This window comes from Numenius arquata, chromosome 1 (assembly GCF_964106895.1).
Source record: "Numenius arquata chromosome 1, bNumArq3.hap1.1, whole genome shotgun sequence".
NCBI classification, from domain to species: Eukaryota; Metazoa; Chordata; class Aves; order Charadriiformes; family Scolopacidae; genus Numenius; species Numenius arquata.
Window position 1 is genome coordinate 127,100,191 of NC_133576.1, and position 24,037 is coordinate 127,124,227.

Consider the following 24,037-nt stretch of genomic DNA (forward strand, 5'->3'; position numbering starts at 1 on the left):
TAGTAAATTCAGAAATCTTGCACCATTAATTACCTTCTTGTAAGTAATTAGACTCAAAAGAATTGAGATTTACTTGACACTATTAATTCTTTGTTCTTCAAAATGTCTTTCATTGGTGACATTTTTGGATTTTAACTTCTACTGTATAATGCAGAGCAAAGAAGAACAAGGGCAAAAGTAGTGACACAGTTAGTTCCTTGGCATATATTCAAGGGATCTTCCAATATAACAACTAGCAAGAATGGTTTCAAAAAAGATAAATACGGTTTAAGGATCCTCCATGCCTTCTCCACAATACATGACACTGAGACATTGCAATTGTCTGAAAATGCAGTGGTGAATGTCTGTCTGTTGAAGATCAGCGTTTAGTTATGAGCAATAGGAGTCTGCTAAGAGTTTTTTTCCTCCATCTAAGAGGCTGCAGCAAGGTACGGTTGTCTTCCAAGTCATTTGTGATAAAGTTCTAGGAAACTGTCCTTTGACTTAAAAATAATGCTCCAGTTGAATACATAATTCAGTATAAATTTAGTCAGTTTGCTAATAGCAATAATTCCAATATTCATGAATATCTAAAGGAGGTAAAATTAGATGATTTTAATTTAATTTATTCAGTATGTCCAATTTGTTTCCTGAAGAAATGGTGTAAGCAGAACAATTTTTTGGGTAAAAATTACAATGATATATTAAAAATACTAGATGAACCTTACAATGTAACTAATGATTGAAATGCTGTTGTATGCTGGTATGATATTATCAGCATTCAATACTGGCTTTTTCTGCAGAGGCAAAAGGAGAGATAGTAAGGTCAGAACAAGGATGTGCTGGAACTTTGCTTATATTGGTACTTCTAAGAGTTTATAACAAAGCTTCTGCTACCTCAGTTTGGCCACGGGCTGTAACATTTAAAACACAAAGATATTTTGTAATATCCATAAAATGAAATTATTTCACCTAGAAACTATACTGGAAATAAAGTATAATACAGCTTTGGATTTCAGACTTTTCTGCATAGTGGCAATGGTTTTTCTTCATAGATGATGAGTTCCTCTGTTGGGTGAATTTCTTCAGAGTTTACTGAAATATTTGTTGAAACATCTGTTGCTGCTGATCTTTTCTCCTAAGCAATGTCCAGTATCTCCAAAAGCTAAACCTAAAGAAGTTTGAAAGGTGCAGCAATTTAGGATCATCAGACAGTGTCAAATTGCAGACCACTGAGTGCACTCTATAAACTGAAATAAGTGGAGAAAAAAGAATTAGAGATAGTGAAATGAAAATGAAATGCCTGTAACAGTATAAGGAAAGATAGAAGATTCTCTTCAATATTTTGGATTTTTGAAATGCTGAAGTCTATAAATAGATATCATTAGCAACTTTGCACTGAATGTGCAAATGTGTAAACATTTTCTGCAATACAAAACAAAACCATCCTACATTTTTTGGTGAAAGCAATACTGTCACTGTAGGATCTTATTGCCCTCATTTGCATAAGTTTTACAGATATCTTAAAGAAATTAACTACTTCAGCAGACCAACCATATCCTGTACTTTCATGAAAACTGAATTATATATCAGGACAAAAGCAGTCACACAGTACAAAGCATTTTGTGAAAGCGATGCAAACGTTTCTTACTGTATCTTATAATTATCCAATCACAGAATCAAGAAAAGGAGAACATTGTAAGCAAAGTATATTTGAATTTAAATTCCATTATAAAGCAGTCATAGTTTTCATTTCATCAGCAAGATGGCATGGTAATAAGACACCCACATACATACATTTTGATACTGCTTAAAATGCCTTTTTTTTCATCTCAAACCTCTTCCTTAGAGAAGCATTTATTTTCTACATCACACTCATTTATATAACTGGCATTCTTAAAAAAAAATATTTTGTAGCCAGTCTGCAGCGTCCTAGATAATGGTAAGCTGAGAGATTTTTGTCACTAATAGGTTCAATGGCATTAAAGTTGAGATTGCCCTGCCTATCCATAGAGCCTCCAGCTCCTCTCTGAGAGAGGTAAAGGGAATGCTTAAGGTCTTGTGTAACCCACAAGGATGAATCAGATTTCATAAGGCAGCTAAAATGACATTATATGTCTGTGTTGAAGCAACTGAATACCACTATCCCAATAGTGCCATAGCTCACAGAAATCTGATGGTCCTCAAAGTGACTTTATGGAAATATTTAACGGCTGCTTTCATCAAAATGTGAAAAGCCCTGCAGTCAGTCAGAAATATTCTTTATCATTTAAAGCATTTATTTTTCCTGTAAGTGATCGATATGAACATATCAAATCTAAAGAAGTGGTGGAATGTGGTAGAATAAGTATTTTTGAAAGTTATAGTCTCTAAATAGTTGTCTTTTTTTTTTTTTTTTTTTAATCTGGTGTTCTTCAAGTATTAATAAAATATCTACCTTGATTTATTCTTCCAAAAAATTTATAATCCACAGTAAGGCTAACCAGCTGTGCTACCTAGCAGGGATCCATCTATTTTGGCATTGCAGGACCCACCAGTTGTAACGCCAGTGGACTGTAAGCCCTTGAGTCCCATCAGGCACTGAGCAAACATGTATGTGCACACACACATACACATACAAACATGCACAAGTAGTGCAGAATGCAGAAATGCTCTGCTTAACGGCATGCACATATGGTGCTAACATCCTGCTTTATTGTAAGCTCACTGATACGGTCTGGGATCCTGCAGGACAATGACTCTGTGTTCCTGTGCATAACCAGGAAAGTTAAATGGCAAGTAAAGGACCTCAATGGGTACAGGACTGGGTCTAAAGATGCCATCAAAATTTGGCAATAAAAATTTTTTTTGAAAAAACCCCAAATTACTGTCATATTAGGGGGCTTTTAGTTCATTGTTCATATCTATCATTTTATAAAACACTGCATTCTCTTAGGAAGTGAATGAATATTTCTAAACCTTTAAACCTGAGAGAATGGCTTGACCATAAGATGAAATGTAAAGCATCACAAAAAAGCATAGAACTCATCTTACCTACCTTACACAGGCCTGTGAATGCTAATTGTCCACATTTTAACTAATCTGGTATAACTTTTGTACTATTACCTCTCTTAAGACTGTACATTCATTAACCAACTGTCTTTTGTTTCTCATTGCCATGTCTGCAGGTCACTTTATGGTGAAACTGCTTTCAAAGACAGTAGGTTAAGCACAGATGTTTTCATTAGTATAAAACCTGAAGAATAATGTATAGCACAGGTATCCCTGAAGCCTATGTATTTGAATGCCCTGGTACAACAGTTTCTGGTGATTGTATTTTCAGGCAGCACCGTGAGCGCACTCACCCCTAACAAGCAGCTCCGTCTCATCTGACACGGTGTCTGCTGCCGTCTGGACCCTGCAGCCGTATCTCCCGGCGTGCATCAGGAGGATGTTCCTGATCATCAAATCTGCAGAGGACGCTTGCTGAAACAGGGATGAAGTGCCAGTTTAAAAGTCAGTAAATCTGTGTTGAAGGTAGTTCACGAGGGTATTTTGTAGAGTGTGAGAAACTCATGATTGTAACTTTCTTCTTACAACATTTATGTGCCCTAATATCCTCTTTTGAGGATTATCAGAACACTGCATTTATACAATTATTAATAGGGATTAAAGAAGAGGATTTCAGGTTTTTAATAACTTTGACTTTACTTAAAGCACATTGTGCATATTTGCATGCTCAAAGAAAATTATTCCAAACTAGCACAAAGAAATTCATTAAGGAGATGAACAGAAATACTTTTGATGCAATCCTTGGTGTTAAAAAGTCCTCTTAGAAATGAAGGGCTCTTTCTTCCTGTTCCTCTTCCATAAAATGCAGTGACATTTGGAGTATGCCTCTCTATTGTAATGAAATTAAGATAACTTAAAAGATAATGTTGATTGATTTTTATTGACATAGGGGAAATTAATACTAAATGTGAGGAAATATGAACAGATTCTCATTTTTACTCTTGAAAACTGTATATATTTAAATCTGAAACATGCAATTCCTGGATAAGTGTACCCAGAGAACCAGTTCAAATATTTTTAGTATTCTAGCCAGAGCAATTACAATGCCACAAAATTATGAGAATAAAAGCGAAAATTCAAGCAATAATATTAGATTTGGATGTACAAAACCATTCTTGTATCTAAAACTTACTGGAGTCAATAAATGTTGCTCCATCAGATTTAGAGAGCCCAAGTCTTACTATGGTACTATGGTTGTACATGTTGATACTTCTCTAGCTGGGCTGGAAATACATTACTGACTCCACTTAGATTCATATTAGCCTGTTTTTTTGGCACATGATTATTCTGTGCTCAGGTAGTTGCACTCAGATCTTTATCCTTCTCAATCATTTGCAAGTTATGAGCTCCCACTTTATAACCAGTCATCCATATGTGCATGACCTTGTGCTTTGAAGTATTAAATTTCTTGTCTGTTCCCAAGTGTTGTTTTCATCATCTGCTGTATTGGTCATATATCCAATTTTGTACCATACAATTGTCATTTGCATACTTTTATGTTTTATGCCAAGGTCATTAAAGACAGGATGAAATAGGATTGGTTCCAAGATCCAATCTTCTATAATTTAGTTTTTTTCTTTCTAGGCAGAAAAAAATCCTTTTCAGCACATCTTGGCACATCTTCTTCGGCCAATCGTCTCTTCATTTGCATTTTTGGAACAGAGCTTGTCCTAATATTCCATGTAGCACCAAGCCAAAGTCTTTACCGAAGCATATTCACATGCAAAGAAGGAAAAGAGAGGTGGAGCATCAAGGCTACTTGACCAAAATGAATGCAGGCATGATCTATAGCTTAATAACCCTGCAGATCTAAGAGTGTGAATACAATGGTAGCGTTTTGCCTTCTGAGGTGGCCTTGTTAATGATGTTGCTAGAGGGAAGATAGTCAGACCAGTCAGGCCATAATGCAATTCCTGTATTCTTGCTCTGGTGCATCAGAAATCACAGCAGTGGAAAAGAATATCTGAGTACTCTGCAGCTCTAAATGCAAAAGAAGAGCACATACTCCTACCACAAGTCAACTTCAGGATACACATTTTTTAAGTTCTCTAGTACAGCAGCATTTACTAGCCATTGAAACATGGGTTGCTGAAGATGATTAGTGATTCTGGTACAAAGGTTTAGCTATTAGAAGGATAAGACCAGAATCAGTCCACATTTGTCCTCTCTTGAGGGTAATTTACATTAAGTGTGTGTTTTGTTGTTAAGTGGGAGGAAAAGCATAATGGATAGCAACTGCCTGGTTTGACTGCTCAGGAGCTGTTAAAAATCTTGGCTGTCACTCTAACTTCCAGAGGGTTCATGACTATGTGAATCCTAATGTTCTTATCAGGAAAAATATATGCATTTCATCTGCACACCTGTGTAACTGGGCAGACAAGCAGCCATTGAAAGAATCATTGCTGTAAGTGGAGAGCAGTGCAGTACAATAGATCCCCATGAAACATTTACATTTATTACAGCATAACAGGATGTGCAGCCAGCATTGCTTAGGATGTGTGAGTGGAAAGAAATTAAACTCACTGTGTTTCATACAGATGGATATATGCTCAGACATTAGATTCTTGATCATGGGAAGTAATGAGACATTTTAGCTTCCATTTAGGTAAGTAGAAGCTATGTTTGACCAGGACCTCTAACAAATACCATATTACTTGCTGTTCAGTGGTATTTATAATGTGGTCTTTATGAATTTTACAGTCTCTTCCAAGTCTTGGAAGATGGATTATTTTGTTGATCGGTTTATCCTGTAATGAGGGGTTCAAAGAAACTACAGGGCCTGGTGGGGTTAAACTGATATGCTGGCCTTCCAAGTCTTAAAAAAAATCTCCTCACCATGTCATTGCAACTGCTACTTGAATTTGAGTGATTACTGCTAAGTGGGAATGCAGTAGAGACTCCATTAATAAAAGTATCTAAGGTTGAAACCTTTGTCTTCTGCTTTTAGTCTTCTCTCGGTGGAAAAAGACAAAAGCAAAAGTTAAGCTTCCCCTTTGGGGAAGAAAAAACCGGGTGACATAGATGCAAACAGCATAGAAAGATCTCTCATCCGGCCTAACATGAGTTAGAACAGCCTGGTGTATCAACAACCATTTGGTCCCAATATTATTAAATGCTGAAATTAGTGATACTTAAATTTATTTGTCTACATCTAAATTTCAGCTTTATTAAGTGTATGTTTTTAAAAGCTGCTTTTTATTCCACTAATTTTATGCTCTCTTCTGTGACTTCTGTGACTTATATTTTTCTATAAGTGCACTATGTCAAAGTAGCATTTTATTAGAAAAATCTATATTCCTTGGTCTTCTGAATATTATATATTACCCATTTAGCCAAGTATCAAAAGTATTTATATTTCTTCAGTACAAACTTCTACTGTGTGGCATATAACATGTACTTTACTGAAGCTAAGACTTAAAAAACAAAACAAAAAAAAAAAAGCTTAACAGCCAACTTCTAATGATTTTAAGGAAAACTAAATGTAACCTTCAAGGCCAGCATCAGCTATGGACCTCGTGTAACACTGAACACACTCCTGGTCCATTAAGCAGTGAATAAATAATAATAAATCTATTGATGTTATCTGTTACAACTAATGGTTCTCTCTAGGACAATAAATTATTATATAATTCATATTATGCTCCTGAATGTCCCATTCATCAGGATCCGGGCAGCTCCAGTGCTGAGTGCTGTGTCAATCTATTGCCCTCTCTGCTCCAGCGTGGCATGTTATCTGAGGTCATAGTTGTGTCTGCAATATACCTAATTAGGTTTACCTGCAAGGTACTGCTTGAAGTAATTTTTCACAAGAACTGGTGCCACCTATATGTAGCATTTTCTTTTGATGTGGAGATACTTCCCCAAACTCAAAAAGGCTCCAAGGAGCATGAAATATGCACTCTTCGCTCAATGAGAATCACCGTGTTGGATTTGTTTTTTGTGCTGTTATTCTAATGCTGGGGATTTGCAGAGGGCAGAAAAACACAAACTTGCAGAGGGCTTACTGTTGGTGAATGAATATTTCTTCAGCCATCCCATATCCCCACAGAAAGGAAGTTGTGTGGATTTTTTCCTTTCCATTTCATAAATCCCAAGAGGTTGTGAGTTGCTTTGCAGTAAAGTAACTTTTACATATGGTTCTTCAAGTGAAGAGAATTGCACTTATGCTTCCTGCAAGAGGGAGTTCATTATCTTGAGCCAGTTGCTAGGAAACCTCCCTGTTAATCTGTCCATTCATTTGCTGAGTTTTTATCTCTAAAATAAGGTGGTTCTCTGAGTATCCAACCTTTTTTTTTGAAGACTTTGCACAAGAACAAGCTATTATCTGCCTACATGTGAAATGCAGCTCACAGTTACATGGAAGACCACATTTTTAAGATCTAGTAAGTCTCTTGTTTACTTTCTCCTACCTCTTCTCTCTAAGATCTCTCTAAGAGATCTGATCTTCTCTCTAAGAGTGATGAGACACTGGAACAGGCTGCCCAGGGAGGTGGTTGAGTCACCATCCCTGAATGTGTTTAAGAGTTGTTTAGATGTGGTGTTGGGGGATATGGTGTAGGGAAAAACTTTGTAGAGTAGGGAAGATGGTTGGACTCGATGATCCCAAGGGTCTTTTCCAACCTGAATGATTCTATGATTCTATGATTCTGTGGAAGAATTAAACATTGGTTTGGTTATTACACAGTTAATCACATATGTTCAAACTAGAGAACTGTATGTGGAAAATATATATGAAACCTAGGAACCTTAAATCATCCTCTTGTCATTATACCAACCCTAGCCTTCATTTAATCTGTTTCTAGTGCTGCTTATTTTCCACGTTGTTCATTGTACTTCCCTTCCACACTCCAACTGCAGCTTTGTGAACGTAGCTGATTTATCTTGGGAAAAGGTACAAAAAGGCAAGGAAGTTCAAAATACTGGGTAGTCAATAGAGATGATGTGGTGACTCGCAGCTCTCAGCTTCTGCACTGCAAAGGCCTGGAGTCTAGAAAGGCTGCCTATAATTGTACCAAGGATTCAGGCTGGGAACTCAACCCAAGCTACATGCAGTGCAAATTGTCTCTCTGCTTGGGAAGACTATGCCTAAAAAGAGTAGTGAGATGATTATAAATTATATGATTCAATGAAAGCTTAAATCAATGGGAAAAAAGAGTGGGCGAACACCGACTGCCACTGCAGGAAAACTTTTATGATGAAAGCCTAAGGGGTATTTGAGTCATTTCTTTACTATGACTACAGGGGTTTACTGGGGCTTGCTGGTTGTCATCTAAATCTCTTGACAGTGAGAGGTGAAGATGCTTTCCTACAAAGTGGTTTCTATACAGAAGAGAATGCTTGGGCAGTACAAAAAGCTTGAAAAGTACCTAAACATTTTGTAAGGTCGTATTCTTTATAAATAGAGAACAGTAAAATAATGGGCTATAATTAAATGGGACTGAGATTTGATTCTAAACAAGACTGACCTGGGCTGTTAATGCTATCTTATTCAGCTTAAATGATTACTTAAAATATATGGATGTTTTTACAGATCACACCCAAGTTAGGTGAATTTCTGACTCACACATTATTTGATTTAGCAAAATAGCCTTTATTAATGAAATTTAGTATGATTAAATTGAAAAATGATTTCACAGTTGAATTGTGATTGCTTGACGTATTTTTGGTTTATTTTTATTTTTTTATCTGAAGCAAATTAATGATCTTACAGAATAACCTCATGGCAATGTCAGTTTTGTACCATCAACAGCAAGTGAAAAATAACAATACAATAAAGTTCTTTTAAATTATGCTGACAATTTATATGTGCATTATGATAGATGGTTGGCTTCAAGCCAACTTCTGTTTATAATACATTTAGGACTATGTAAGTGCCATTTCGTGCAAATTCTCAGGTTTGAACACATCAACCACTTGCCTGTTTACTGCTCATGATATTTACAAATTGCAAATATTAGATCTGTTAAAAAGCAGCAGATTTCTCTGTTGAGATAGTGATAAAGGAAAATTATATTTTGAGTTCTGTCTTTTAATCATATAAGCACATTTGTAACAAAGAAGATGAAATTATCGTTACTGGTTTTGTTGCGATTAATGTTATGTGGTAGTATAATAATGGTAGTATAGTAGTATCCAGGCTGATGCGGGTTGACCGAGGGATACCTGATAATACACAAGTTGCATTTTTCCCATCTATAAGCAATAAAAAAGAAGGTATTCAAGGTTTTCAGGCTTGTGGATCCATAAGAATTATCCAGGGGAGGTGTGGACCCTTCCAGTGGCAGTATTTTTGAGCAGTTTGCATAGAGAAAGCAAGAATAATGAAAACAGTTGTTTTGGACGAGCATTGGTGGTTGGGGAGTGGATGCCAGGGAGTGCTGGGGTGTTGGGAGTGGATAGGGAGGACTTTAAAATGCAGCTTGAATTGTTGCAAATAAGTTTGATTCATTTAACTGAGAGAAGGCAGAGACAGATGAAATTACATGATGTCAGGTGGTGTGTCATGTACTGAGGTAGTTTTGTGAAATCTAGGGGTTAAAGAAAACATAGAAAAAGTATTGAAAATGGGAAGGAATGGGAAAAAAGATGGGATATGAAACGGCAAGCTTCAGGACAGAGAGGTCCACTACATATTGCTAAATTTGTGTTCTGTATCTGAGTTGTTATTACCAGGAGGAAAAAGGAAGTAAAGACCGAAAAATATGGGGTACCCGTGCTCCTCTTTAAAGATGTAGAAAGAGGGAAAAGAAGACCATGGAGTGACGCATATGATTTGAGTGGAAGGGTGGTGATAGTGATGGATGAAGTTGACAGAAATGAAAGCAAAACACATCTGGGTCAAGTATGCCATATTGAGAAGACATCAAAACAGGAAGAATAAAGAGCAGACACGTGACTTCATCTACCTGGACTTATGCAAAGCGTTTGTCACTGTCCCGCATGGCATCCTGGTCTCAAAATTGGAAAGTCATGGGTTCGATGGATGGCCCACTCGATGGATAAAGAACTGGCTGGATGGCCGCACTCAAAGGGTCATAGTCAATGGTTCAATGTCCAATTGGCGGCCAGTGACAAGCGGAGTTCCTCAGGGGTCGGTACTAGGCCCAGTGCTGTTCAACATCTTTGTCAGAGACATGGACAGTGGGATAGAGTGCACCCTCAGCAAGTTTGCCGACAACACCAAGCTCGGTGGCTTGGTCGACGCGCTGGAGGGAAGGGATGCCATCCAGAGGAACCTGGACAGGCTTGAGAGATGGGCTCGTGCAAATTGCATGAAGTTCAACCAGGTCAAGTGCAGAGTCCTGCACCTGGGACGTGGCAATCCCAGACACAAATACAGGTTGGGCGGAGAATGGCTGGAGAGCAGCCCTGAGGAGAAGGACTTGGGGGTGTTGGTGGATGAGAAGCTCAACATGAGCCAGCAGTGTGCACTGGCAGCCCAGAAAGCCAACCGCATCCTGGGCTGCATCAAGAGAAGTGTGCACAGCAGGTCGCGGGAGGTGATGCTACCCCTCTACTCTGCACTCGTGAGACCCCACCTGGAATACTGTCTCCAGCTTTGGAGCCCTCAACACAGGAAGGACATGGACCTGTTGGAATGGGTCCACAGAAGGGCCACGAAGATGATCAGAGGGATGGAGCACCTCCCCTATGAAGACAGACTGAGAGAGCTGGGCTTGTTCAGCCTGGAGAAGAGAAGGCTCCGGGGAGACCTCATAGCAGCCTTCCAATATCTGATGGGAGCCCACAGGAGAGCCGGAGAGGGACTCTTTGTCAGGAGATGTAGTGACAGGACAAGGGGTAATGGTTTTAAATTGGAAGAGGGGAGATTTAGATTAGATATTAGGAAGAAATTCTTTACTGTGAGGGTGGTGAGGCACTGGAACAGGTTGCCCAGGGAAGTTGTGGGTGCCCCATCCCTGGAAGTGTTTAAGGCCAGGCTGGATGGGGCTTTGAGCAACCTGGTCTAGTGGGAGGTGTCCCTGCCCATGGCAGGGGGGTTGGAACTTGATTATCTTTAAGGTCCCTTCCAACTCTAACCATTCTATGATTCTATGATTCTATGACTCTTTATTTTTTCATTATTTCATTAGTGTGCTGCATGAAGGATGTGACAGCTACAGGTTAACAGAGATTTATTAGAAGGGTCCATAGATGATGGCACCCATCAACTCTAGCAAAAAAAGCTACCTAGGTGAGAAAAAAAAAAGGTAATGAGGAGAGAGAGAGAAAAGGAAAATGGAAAACTCTTCCTGGTGGCAAGCCAGAAAGAGTATTCTCCTCTTGAGGCTCTCTCCAGTGCAGTAGGTGGTGATAAGGAAGATGGTGAGGATTATTGTTTGCCTTTTTCTTTTTTGTTTCCTAGTTTTGTAACCTTTTCTTTGGGACCTACTCAAACTTCCTATATGTTAATGTTGTTTGGAATACATTAATTAAGAGCTATTGTTACAGAGTGGTTGATTGTTAAGTTTCTGAGCACGTATATTGTTAGATGATGTTCATTAAGTATTTACATGCCTATTATCTACTTCGCTGCACACTGTGGTTTGGTTTACAAAAGAATAGACAAAGAAAGGGGGCAGGAGGAAGGGATGAGTTTCAAGCCAGTGGGAGCTTCCTCCCATAAGACCCCACCATAACAACATGATTGAGGTTTGCCAGTGCAAGGCCAGGGGACCAAAACCAGACCAGCAGTGTAAGAACTGCGAGGGAGAAATACTGCCAGGTAGGCTCTGGAAAACACCCTACAACAGCTTGGGAGAAAGGTCACAGAGCAGCAAGGGAAAAGGAGACAGCAGAGCTGCAAACGGAAGGCCTCAGTTTTAGTAAGGCTGATATTGATCAGGTGTTCAAACAATCGGATGTGCTGTTATAACCCAGATTAACATGCAGTTAAATGATCCACCAGTGACAAGTAAATAGGGGAAAGAACGGACTGTCATGAAATATCTTTTATTTACCCTGAGGTTTGTCTGTTTAGAAAGTTTCTTGTAAACAGGGGAAATACAAAATATCTTAATAGAATAAACCATAAAAGTATGTGACTGTATTTCATGCCTTTTTTATTACTTTTTTTTAAATAGTAATTGGTATTCAGGAATGTTAAGAGACTAGCATTTTGCAAAATGCTCTGTTATCTGCTGTCTCCAAAGTAAAATTAAATAGAAGTGATGTTACTGATCGTTCGTCTCCCTTACTCTCTATTCATATCCAAAGCCAGAAGCACTTGGGCACTCCAGTTTACATACTTGTTTCACTCTAGCAAATATTCAGTGTCCCATACTAATGCAGCATGCAGGTATGTCTATCAATTCAGTCAGTTCACTGGAACTGTTTGTATCCTGGAAGCAATATATGGTAAAGTGGTCTTCATTGTGTTCAAATTTTGATTTGTAGTTACCAGTCGTAAAACACACATTTAAAAGTTTTTTGACCAGAAATACTTATTTCATTTTGTACCCTCCCTAGTTTACAAGAAATTTGTGTTAGCAAAAGGCAAGATGAACTTTTTATTTTGAAACTGCTTCTGATCACTCAAGTATTTAACTACTGTAGTGTGACAAATAGGCAAAATCTGGTAATGAGCATAGGGCTGAAATATCTGGAGATTTTAGTTGACAGTAATGGCTGTGTTGAGCCTCTTCCATCAGCTGGGCAGCGAAACAAATTGATAGCAATGAGGTTGATATGGCAGCATTACCATGAACAGAAATTCTCTGTGCATAGAGCACGTATTTTCTACAAGACTTTTGACAACTATTGCTGTTTTCCTCAGCGTGGGAAGGAGGGAGTGTGTTAAATAAAGCCCCTATTTAATTAGCCTTGTTTGGTTTTATGTCCAATAAAGAGGAAAGACACTATTATTAACAGCCTGCTGTTTTAATTGATTCCATGTAGTATAGAACTTGGTGCTGCCTGTTTATAAAATGCCTAGGAAATGTTAATCTTAACTTCTGAAATATGATTAAAGTACTACAACAAACTAAGTAGAGACTTGAGAATGTCAGGAAAGGTGCAAAGTCATGCTCTCTCACAGATTCTAAGTTATCAGATTGAAGTCTTGAGTGCTAGACAGTACTTAATGTATTGTCTAGTCTGTATCTACTGGCCTTTTCTAAGTAGATTTCAATTCGCTTCCATGTGAAAAATGACCACTGTAAAATATAACATAAGTTGTGCTTATTGCTTCCCATGGTGGCAGTTTCAGTTAAGATCAAAGACCAAGAAGATATTGAGACTAAATCACTTTCCTGAGTCTAAAAGGTACTCATGCAGGTCAAGCTGAGGGACACTAAGAGCAATGCTGCTGCTTACCAGTCTGTGGGTAACCACAATAAATCACTTTGCTTGGCTGCCATAAAAACAGTATCAGCTTTCAGACACAGAGTTGTAATGACGATAGCCGGATGAAAATCTACTCGCAAAATCAGACATCTTTAGCTAGAAAAGGGATATCTCCAGGACAAAATGAAGGTGGACGTCTTAGAAAATTCCGAATAGAATTTTGAACAAGACTTCTGCATTTGGCACAAAGGACAGAAGATTAAAGTTTTCCTACTAAAAGCAAGTGTGTCTGTATTTTCTGTGCTCAAGAGCTCACTGGTGTTGCTAGAAATAAACCTTGGCAAATCAGACTTCCATGCAAAATTGTTTCTATTAACTACACAGATTACCCCTCACAGACCCTAAAATGGTATTGAATCCTTTGGTAGACAAAGTAAGACTTTTATAATGCCAAAGGATTCTGGGTATATCTAACACTTTGCATTGTTGCCCTGCTACCAAGTGTACTGTGGAGTTATGCATAAACAATATTTGGGATGTTTTCCTCTCCTAGAGTACAATCTGCAGCTGTCACCCCAGTGGAGTTTGGTCTCTTTTCCTTAATATTCCCTTCATGCACAGCTTTGTTCAGCTCGACACGCTTACCACACTTATCCTCTTGCCAGGCAAGTCCCTGAAGTACCTAAATTGCTATAGGAACCAGATCCTTGATAGGTCAGTAAATAATAGCAAAATCATCTTCAATTTCTATAGAAATTAGTTCTCAGTATGAACAATAATAACACTTTTTTTTTTTTTTTGGGTACAAAAGCTACAGATAATTTAAAACAAGAAAAGCAATATGTGTTATTAAGAGAAGCTTTTAATTTTCCTTTTAATTGCAATTACTAGGAAGCTTGTAATTTTAGCAAGTTGAAATTTATCTACAGCCCAAATAAATGTCACTTTGGTGATAGATTTTATAGCATCGCATTAAGCACCAGAATGTTCACCATATTAACACCTGGGTCTGCCACAGTGAAAGTATGAGAAATGCAACCAATGGTGAGAGGTTGACAATCACAGAATCACAGAATTACAGAATGATATGGGGTTGGAAGGGACCTCTGGAGATCATCTAGTCCAACCCCCCTGCCAGAGCAGGTCCTTCTAGAGCACATTGCACAGGAACGTGTCCAGGCGAGTTTTGAACGTCTCCAGAGACGGAGACTCCACCACCTCTCTGGGCAGCCTGTTCCAGTGCTCTGCCACCCTCAAAGTGAAGAAGTTCCTCCTCATGTTTAGATGGAACTTCTTATGTTCAAGTTTGTGCCTGTTACCTCTTGTCCTGTCAAATTTAACCATGACTTTTGTTAAAGTTCCTTTCTTCTGCATTTTTAAACCTGTGTCTTTATCGCATTGTGTATCACTCCTTTGAAACAGGATAGGTTAAAGGAGCTTACATGATATGAGAAACACAAGAGTTTTATTTTATCTTTTTTTCCCCTAGTACCTGGTCATGTTTTAGGTTTTAACAAAGTAAAGAAATATATTTTTATTCTCACGATTAATTTCACATGCTTATGTTGTTAACAGAAATGATATTGAAAAAAAATTGACAACATTCCACAAAAGAGTAGTTATGGAAATTGTAGAGTTTTGTGTCATAACACAGGAAAATTGCTGTATTACCACAACTCTTACTTTTGAGTTTTGCATCTCTCAACTGACATTCATCTTCATTTTAGGACAATGCAAAAATCAAGATATGCCTTTTGATGAATGGAGATCTAAAAATATTTTAACTACTACTTTCAAAGAGGGAGAAGGTTGTGTCATATTAGGTTTCCAACAGCATTCAGAAAATTTCAGTGAGGATTGTCCTAACAGGGTCACGTTTTGGTATCTGTTCTGAAAAGGAGTGTTTCCCCCCGCATCCTGCCTGTAACGTATTAATAGATATTTTCAGCCCTCTTCCAGTTGATCCAAGGCTACTCTTCCATTTTCTTTTTAGAGTGAAAACCAGACAAGAAATGTCTTGGTATTTAAATGTGTTAGGAATGCAAGTAAATGAACCATGGCTTGACAATCTCTTGTGTAAGCAATCTTGTAAAGGCAAATGAAGCTAGTCCAGTTTAAAAATATCAGGGTCTGATGCTTCATTTTGGTATTTCTTTAGAGTTGCATAGTGTTTCACTATTTCAGCATTGGAACAGTGACAATGCAGGATCCAATTTTGTACTATTTTGCAAAGTATGCAAAGCCTTCTTTTCAGCCTGATTTTATTTTCCGATCAGCTGAGTTTGCTGTTTGTAAAAAAGTATTGAGCATTGACTCCATTATGAGTGACCAATACTATTTTCACTTCGTAAAGTAGCAGTGACTCTTTAGCAACACAGTGAGAAGCGAGTCATAAACTCATATTAAAATAGCTGGTCAAATCTGCTAGGTTTTGGCAAAATTTTAGTCATGTCAGTACAATAAAAGGAAACAGTAATTCCAGTGTGTTTTGCATGAATATTTGCCTGAAAATAGTCCCAGTGTGTCATCTACCAGGTTCTCACTTTGAATGAGCCTTATTTCTATCAATTTGAAGGCTTTCTCTGGTACAAATGAAATTCATGAAGAATTCTTGTTGAAAGATCTACAAAATCCTGTTTTCATAAAACAAATGAAATTACATTAAATTAGCTTTACTTTGATAGGAGAAAAGACTTCGGAAATTTCCTAGCCTGAGGACTTTTCCCAGCGACAAGAAATTCCCTTCATCATAGAATACTCTGAAATGCACTGAAGGAACCATGTAACACATTTTAGATTTCAAATTTTTGGAAATGACTTGAAGTTAAATTGTGATCATAGGACATTTTCTTGAATAAAAGAATGTTTTAACCCTGAAGATAAAAAAAAAAAAAAAAAAAAAGAAAGATAGTTTTGCTTCCTATGTATTTAGTGCTGGATTTTGAGTACTGGACTTCCTCAGATGAGGATAAGTATGCTAAGAACCTTCACAGCTTATATATAACTAATCTTTTTCAATTAAAAAGTTTATTGAAGTAAAACCAAATTTAAAAAACAAACAAAAGAACAAACAAACATGAACAAAAAACAAACCACATCACAAAGTGAATATAGTATGACTTCCATAAAGGCAAGCAGAAGAATAAGTTGATTGCAGCTGACAAGATTTTAAACGCAAAGTTAACTTTACTACATTGTACTCAAATTAGATAAATTAACTTTTAAAATTTTCTGACCTTTGTGAGCTTCATTTTTCTCTGTTAAAATAGCATGGACATTTGATTTACATTTCATCAGTGGGAAGATTGAGTTAAATGACTGTAGATTCGATTTCCAAACTTGTTCATATTAAGAGATGCTTTTCTACTGAGAGAAATTCAAACCATTTTACATGGAACAGGTTTGAATTACTTTATCATACCATTTGATCATATTAAATCATTTTTGAATCAAGAGGTAATATTTGGAATTGGTATGCATATTTTTTCCATAGGATTCATATTGACTTAAATAAAGGTTGCACAGCTAGAACCTACCTCAGGCAGGGGAATTTGAAAATAAAGTATACTCCTTGCTATTCAGATATTAAAATATATCTAGGCGAGTAAAAACATTGGGAGGTGAGGAGATTCAAAAATCCATGTTATCTGTGAGAAAGACATCAATGCTTATAACAGCATCCTTCCTATATTAAAATCAGCAGAAGAATGTAAGGAAGATTTGATTCAAACTACTTTCTGTTCTAAGATCTTCAAATGCCTCACTAATAATAGGATGCATAAGTATACATTCAATATATTCTTGATTAAAACTACTTGAAGTAATTCTAGTGACCTGCAGTTTGCACCTAGCTAACATGCCTTTCCAGAATCAGTGAAGCCAGTTATCTTTCAATTTAGTCAGATTTTGGTAAATGAGAGACTCGTAAAAGCACGCAAATTTCTATCAGTTCACAGCACAGAGACAAACGCATGGTCACTTACTGCCTTGATGCTTTCAAAGTGTCCACCTTCTTTTTCAAAGTCAATTGGCTGCCCATTGAGTGTCCAATAGAAAGTGACATCTAGTGTGCTGTCATGAAGGGCTTTGCAACTGAGGACAATGCTTTCTCCAACTGTTAACTCTATCTTCTTGGGAGTCAGCTCTATTCTTGTAGGTTCTTGAAATATAGAAGGTTTAAAAATATTTAGGTAGAAATCTAGTTATAGAGCAAGGCCAAAATAACATGAATGAATTCTGCTTAGTCTACTCAGAGCTTACATTTATTGTTTGTTTCAAATACATAGTGTCAAATATTAAAATATATTCATAATGCATACAAAGACATGACAGTGGTGAACAGAATATATAGCCAGTTTCATGGAAGCAATAAAGCAGTATCCTAAATATAATCTATAGGACTTCTGAGATGGATTAATTAATTAATTTTATTAGTCTCAGAAAAAGTTATTACTTTTTTTTTTTTTTTTTAAAAACTGCAGCACCTGGAATCTTGTGATTGTGTGAAAATTGCAGTTTTTTTCACTTAAAATAAAAAAAGCATGTTCCCAGGAATACTAAACACAGGAAGAAGTTTGGAAAATGAAGTCAAAAGACTTGAACAACTGAAAACAAAACCCATGATCAGATAAGAATTCAGCTGCAAAGTGAAAAAATGTAGTTTAGAAATTAATTGCAACTCACTGATTTGATTATTATTACTGTTCCAAGGACCTATGTTTCCTTAGATTTTACATTGATATAGCTCTTACTTTAATCCTAAGATTTGTTCCCATGCAGAAAGAGGTAAGGGTGAGTTCCCAAACCTAAAGTATGTTAAAAGGGATATTGATTATTTTAGAATCATAGAATTATAGAACAACATCAACAACAAATCAGAAGGCTAACCTCAGCCTTACCCTGGTTTGGAATGAGGTAACTGGAGACATTGAAGCTCTGTTTTTACCAGGACAGAAACGTCTGATACTACATGATAAAGCATTTGCAGGTTTTCTGACTGAGAGAAGGATAATGTAGTTTTGCCTACTCCTTTTTCTTAAAGACATTGTGGAATGTTCTTATATTAAGGTAGGGAGAATACATATATATATGTATTTAAAGGAAAGGCAAGATGCATTCAGGTTTTCATAGAATCATAGAATGGTTTAGGTTGGAAGGGACCTTAAAGATCATCTAGTTCCAACCCCCCTGCCATGGGCAGGGACACCTCCCACTAGAGCAGGTTGCTCAAAGCCCCATCCAGCCGGCCTAGAACACTTCCAGGGAAGGGGCATCCACAACTTCCCTGGGCAACCTGTTCCAGTGCTTCACCACCCTCACAGCAAAGAATTTCTTCCTAATATCTAACCTAAATCTACTCCTTTCAGTTTAAAACCATTATCCCTTTACTATCACTACAGTCCCTGACAAAGAGTCCCTCCTCATCTTTTCTGGAGAGCCCCTTTAGATATTAGAAGACCACTCTCCCCAGAGCCTTCTCTTCCCCAGCTGTCTCAGTCTGTCTTCATAGGAGAGGTGCTCCACCCCTCTGACCATCTTCATGGCCCTCCTCTGGACTGACTCCAACAGGTCCATGTCCTTCTTATGTTTGAGGGCCCCAGAATTGGACATAGTACTCCAGGTGGGGTCTTATGAGAGCAGAGGGGCAAAATCACCTCCCTTGACCTGCTGGCCACGCTTCTTTTGATGCAGACCAGGATATGAATGACCTTCTGGGCTGTGAGCGCACATTGCCAGCTCATGTTGACCTTCTCATCCACCTTCACTGCCAAGTCCTTTTCCTCAGGACTGCTGTTAATCCATTCTCCACCCAGTCTGTATTGAGATTACCCCGACCCACATGCAGGAGTATGACTTCTCAAATACGATGGACAGTGACTTAGTAACTTCTTCTGCCAGTTCCCTTAGGACCTGCGAATGCATCTTATCAGGCCCCATGGGTTTGTGTACTTTCAGGTTCCTTAGATGGTTTCTAACCTGTTTTTCTCCTACAGTGGGGAGTTCCTTATTCTCCCAGTCCCTTCCTTTGCCTTCTGTGACTTGGGCGGTGTGGTTAGAGTACTTGCCAGTGAAGACCAAGGCAAAATAGTCACTGACTACCTCAGCCGTCTCCATATCCCAGGCAACCAGCTAACCTGTTTCCTTCCAGAAAGGGCCCACACTTTCCTTAGTCTTCCTTTTATCACTGACATACCTATAGAAGCTTTTCTTGTTGCTCTTGACATCCCTGGCCAGATTTAATTCTATCAGGGCTTTAGATTTCCTAACCTGATTCCTGGCTGCTCAATTTCTGTTTTCCTTCCAGGTTTCCTGTCTGCTTCTACCCTCTGTAGGGTTCCTTTTAGTGTTTGAGCTTGTCCAGGAGCACCTTGTTCATCCATGAAGGGCTTCTGGTGTTTTTGCCCAGCTTTCTCTTCGGGTGTTTTGCTCCTGAGCTTGGAGGAGGTGATCCTTGAATATTAACCAGCTTCCTTGGGCCCCTCTTCCCTTCAGGGCTTTATCCCATGGTACTCTAGCAAGCAGACCCCTGAAAAGGCCTAAGTCTGCTCTCCTGAAGTCCAGGGTAGCCAGCTTACTGTGCACCCTCCTCATAAGGATGTTGAACACCACCATCTCATGGTCACTGCAGCCAAGGCTGCCATAGAGGTTGACATTCCCCAGCAGCCCCTCCTTATTGGGAAGAACAAGGTCCAGCATGGCACCTCTCCTCATTTGCTCCTCTGTCTGTTGGAGAAGGAAGTTATCGTTGACACATTCCAGGAACCTCCTGGATTGCTTATGCCCTGCTGTGTTACCCCTCCAACAGATATTAAGATGGTTGAAGTCCCCCACGAGGACCATGAACGTGAGGCTGTTCCTATATGTCTATAGAGGACCTCATCCACTCAGTCTTCCCAGTCGGGTGGTCTGTAGCAGACCCCCACTGTAACATCACCTGTCCCTGCCCTCCCTTTAATTTTGACTCGACTCTCAGTTGGCTCTTCATCCATCCCCAGGAAGAGCGGGACCACTCCAGCGGGTCCTTGACATAGAGGGCGACACCCCCTCCTTGTGTCCCCTGCCTGTTCTTCCTGAAGAACTTGTATCCTTCTATTCCAACACTCCCATCCCATCATGTCTCCATGATGCGATAAGATCATAGCCCTGCAGGTGTGCTCACATCTCTAACTCCTCTTGTTTATTCCCCATGCTACATGTGTTTGCATAGAGGCATTTAAGTTGGGCCCCTGATGAAGCTGACTTACTGGCTGGCGGGGTTGGTACTCCTTTATGCTGCACTCCAGGTGCTTTCCTGCTGATCTGTGATCCTTCTCCAGGCTCTAGGCATCTATTACTGGTATTGGTATCATAGTGGTAGGAGTGGGATGGATTGAGGTTCCCCTCCCCTGGCAACTCTAGTTTAAAGCCCTCTTCACTAGCTTGGTAAGCCTCTGATCCAAGGTGCTCTTCCTCTTTTCTGATAAGTGGACCTCATCAGTCGCCAGTAGACCAGGTTTCTCAAAGTGAGTCCCATGGTCTAAGTAGCCAAACATCTGGCTGTGGCACCAGCCCTGGAGCCATTTCTTGTTTTGCCAGATTCAGCTGGTCCTTTCAACCTCCTTCCATTTGACTGGGACCACAAATGAAAAAAAACTGCCTGTGCCCCAGAGTCCTTGACCACTGCTCCCAGGGTTCTGTAATCCTTCTTGATATTGCTCAGGCTGCTCCTGGCTGTATCACTGGTGTTCACATAGAACAGCAGCAGATAATAGTCAGAGGAGTGCATGAGGCTTGGTAGTGTCTCAGTGATATCCCTGATACAAGTCCCGAGTAAGCAGCACATCTCTATAGAGAGTGCCTCAGGTCACCAAATGGCTGCCTCTATACCTCTCAGAAGAGAGTAGCCTACTATTATCATCTGTCACCTTTTCTTAGTTGTGCAGGTTGTTATTCGGGGAGCAGATCAGGTTGCCTTACTCAGCACCAGCAACCTCTCCTGGTGCAATGGGTCTTTCACAGAATCACAGAATCACAGAATGATATGTAGTTGGAAGGGACCTCTGGAGATCATCTAGTCCAACCCCCCTGCCAGAGCAGGTCCTTCTAGAGCACATTGCACGGGAACGTGTCCAGGCGGGTTTGGAATGTCTCCAGAGACGGAGACTCCACCACCTCTCTGGGCAGCCTGTTCCAGTGCTCTGCCACCCTCAAAGTGAAGAAGTTCCTCCTCATGTTTAGATGGAACTTCTTATGTTCAAGTTTGTGCCCATTTCCTCTTGTCCTGTCCCTGGGCACCACTGAAAAAAGACCGGCCCCATCCTCTTGACACCCACCCTTTAAGTATTTAAAGGTGTTGATCAGATCCCCCCTCAGCCTTCTCTTCTCCAGTCTAAAAAGACTCAAGTCCCTCAGCCTTTCCTCATAAGAGAGATGCTCCACGCCCTTAATCATCTTTGTAGGCCTCTGCTGTACCCTCTCCAGCAGTTCCCTGTCCTTCTAGAACTGTCCTTTCCTCTTCACTCTTCAGAGTGGTGAAGCGGTTGTGCAAGGGCACCTCAGGCTTTAGGGGAAGTCTCTTCCTTCTGCTGGTCCTTGCCGTTACCAGCTTCCATTTTTCTGCATTGATCCGCCCCCGGCCCCGGCTTCTGTGTGTGCCAGCATGGGAGATTTTACTTATAGAATTATTTATAATCAGAGAGATTTAATATATATACTAAGTCTTCTGATATATGTCTATGATATAATAGCTGGACTATGCAATCTGATGGAGGAATACAATGTTTGACCAGATGGAGGCAAGCCCCCCCTGGTTGTTGGAAATGTTTTTTTATTCTGCCTGTACATCACTGTTGTATGGTTGGCTGGGGATTCTAAGCAATAATTAAATATTAGTAAAGAGAAATCATCATTATAATAAAAGTATTTTTTCATACCTTTAACAGATACTGATGCAATGATTTCTGCAGATCCAAATACATTAACACCTTGGCATAAGTACCGTCCTTCATCAGACTTGGAAGCATTCACGATTCGCAGGCTCCCATGTGGAAGAATAGTTATCCTGAAAGGAATAAATACATAAATGTATAAATATTTCTTCCACCCTAACAGCCAAATTCCACGATGATATCTTTTAGAATGAATAAATAGGATTAAGGACTTCTGCCTCTGTAGCAAGGGATGATGAAGATAATTGAATTCTCTTCTGTTTCAAAATGGTTGTAATAAACCCATTTTATTCCTTTTCCTTCCTTAATTCAAAAAGTTTCAGGGAGGCATCAGTGGATTAGTATCCTTTGACACTTACCAGTGCTGAATTTTAATGAACCTTTTGTAAAAAGTAAAAAGGTGATTCTTCATAATTTGTCTTTAAAGTTTCACTGCTGTATTATTGTCAAATCACACTTCAATATCAAGCACAGGCTATTCAATTTGGAAAAAAATGACCTTAAAATCAAATCTGAGAAGAATGGGAAGTAAAATGTAAAAGAGGACTAGAAAAACCATAAAATTAATTGTATCTGGTCAAAATATGATTTATGACATCACGACACAGTGTAGCATAGGTACTTAAGCAATCTCTGTTTTTTGTAGTTCAGCTTTTATTTTTTTCCTTCAGTCTTGTATTATTGCAGCTCCACTACATCTCTAGGTAAGTAACCCCGCTGAAGCATCTCATGGGCAAAGTTGTTCAGCCATTTAAATTTAGGAGTTTCAGATTTTGGCTTTGCTTACGCAGTATTGATCATAAAGCCCACAAAGCTACACAGAGGTGAAAATTAACACATTTTTGCTGTTCTAAAGTGACAAAGGCCCTGAAGTTATTATATGTCAAAGCTGCAGACCTAGAAGAACAGTAAATAATCATTGCTCCTTTCCTGACAAAGAACTACAAACCTAAATGGAACGTGGCAAATCTTACACGACATTCAAGCCAAGCTCTGCTTGCAGATGTATATTCTTTCCCAGGTTGGTTAGTGGTTATTACTCTCTCAAAGGATATGGGAGATGTAGATTGGAAGCCTCCAGCAGGTACTCCTCAGCAATTGCTTTCAGCCATCAATTAGAAGTAGAGGAGGAGATGAAGGAGTGCTTTCTTCTACTGTATTTTGAAAGTAAGACAAGATCTCTCTTTGTTAGACAAAGAATCTAATTAGGTGGGTGGCTCTTCACCAGCAATGGTTGGACCTTTAGATATACCTCCTCAGAAAGGGCTTTCTACCTGTTAATATAGTGACTAGCACTCCTTCTGCTGGTAGTCCCCTATTGAAATTACGATCAGAAATCATGGATGGTACAATGTTGTGGTTTACTCTTTAGAATTATTTAAGCAGGAGTAAGGCGCTTTGATCATCCTGATTAACAGCTCTGTGTTTTGCTATTCAGCAGCCAAAAAAGGGAAAGAATTCCTTTTCTAGGCTGGGCATGTTGATATGTGAAGCTGAGATACTTTTGATTTAAACTAGGAATGATTTACTAAAGGCTAGAGATTCAATAATGTTCTCAAACTAAATCACTAATATGAGTCTGCATATCTTTTTTTTTTTTTTTTTTCTGGAAAAATAACAATACCTCCCATTCTCTGACTGTTTGTGAAAAATGATTTTTTATTATCTGAGGTTTATAAACATTGTAGTGGAGAAAACTGAATTTAATTCCAGTGAAAAATGTACTCCCATTCACTTTGGATGTGAAACCACTCACTGCTCTCAGCAGAGAGACAGAAGAAAATAATAGCTTCAAA

The 24,037-nt window shown here is 38.9% G+C and overlaps 1 protein-coding gene across 1 annotated transcript in view; it reads right to left on the reverse strand.

Annotated features, from left to right (window-relative positions):
- CNTN5 (contactin 5) overlaps positions 1 to 24,037 on the reverse strand; it is a 273,540-nt gene that overhangs the window by 52,012 nt on the left and 197,491 nt on the right. Inside the window, exons 12-14 of the mRNA XM_074150159.1 lie at positions 22,227 to 22,354; positions 17,298 to 17,473; positions 3,324 to 3,444 (exon numbers count right to left, since the gene is read on the reverse strand). Coding sequence (XP_074006260.1) covers positions 3,324 to 3,444; positions 17,298 to 17,473; positions 22,227 to 22,354 — 425 coding nt within the window. The remainder of the gene's footprint in view (positions 1 to 3,323; positions 3,445 to 17,297; positions 17,474 to 22,226; positions 22,355 to 24,037) is intronic.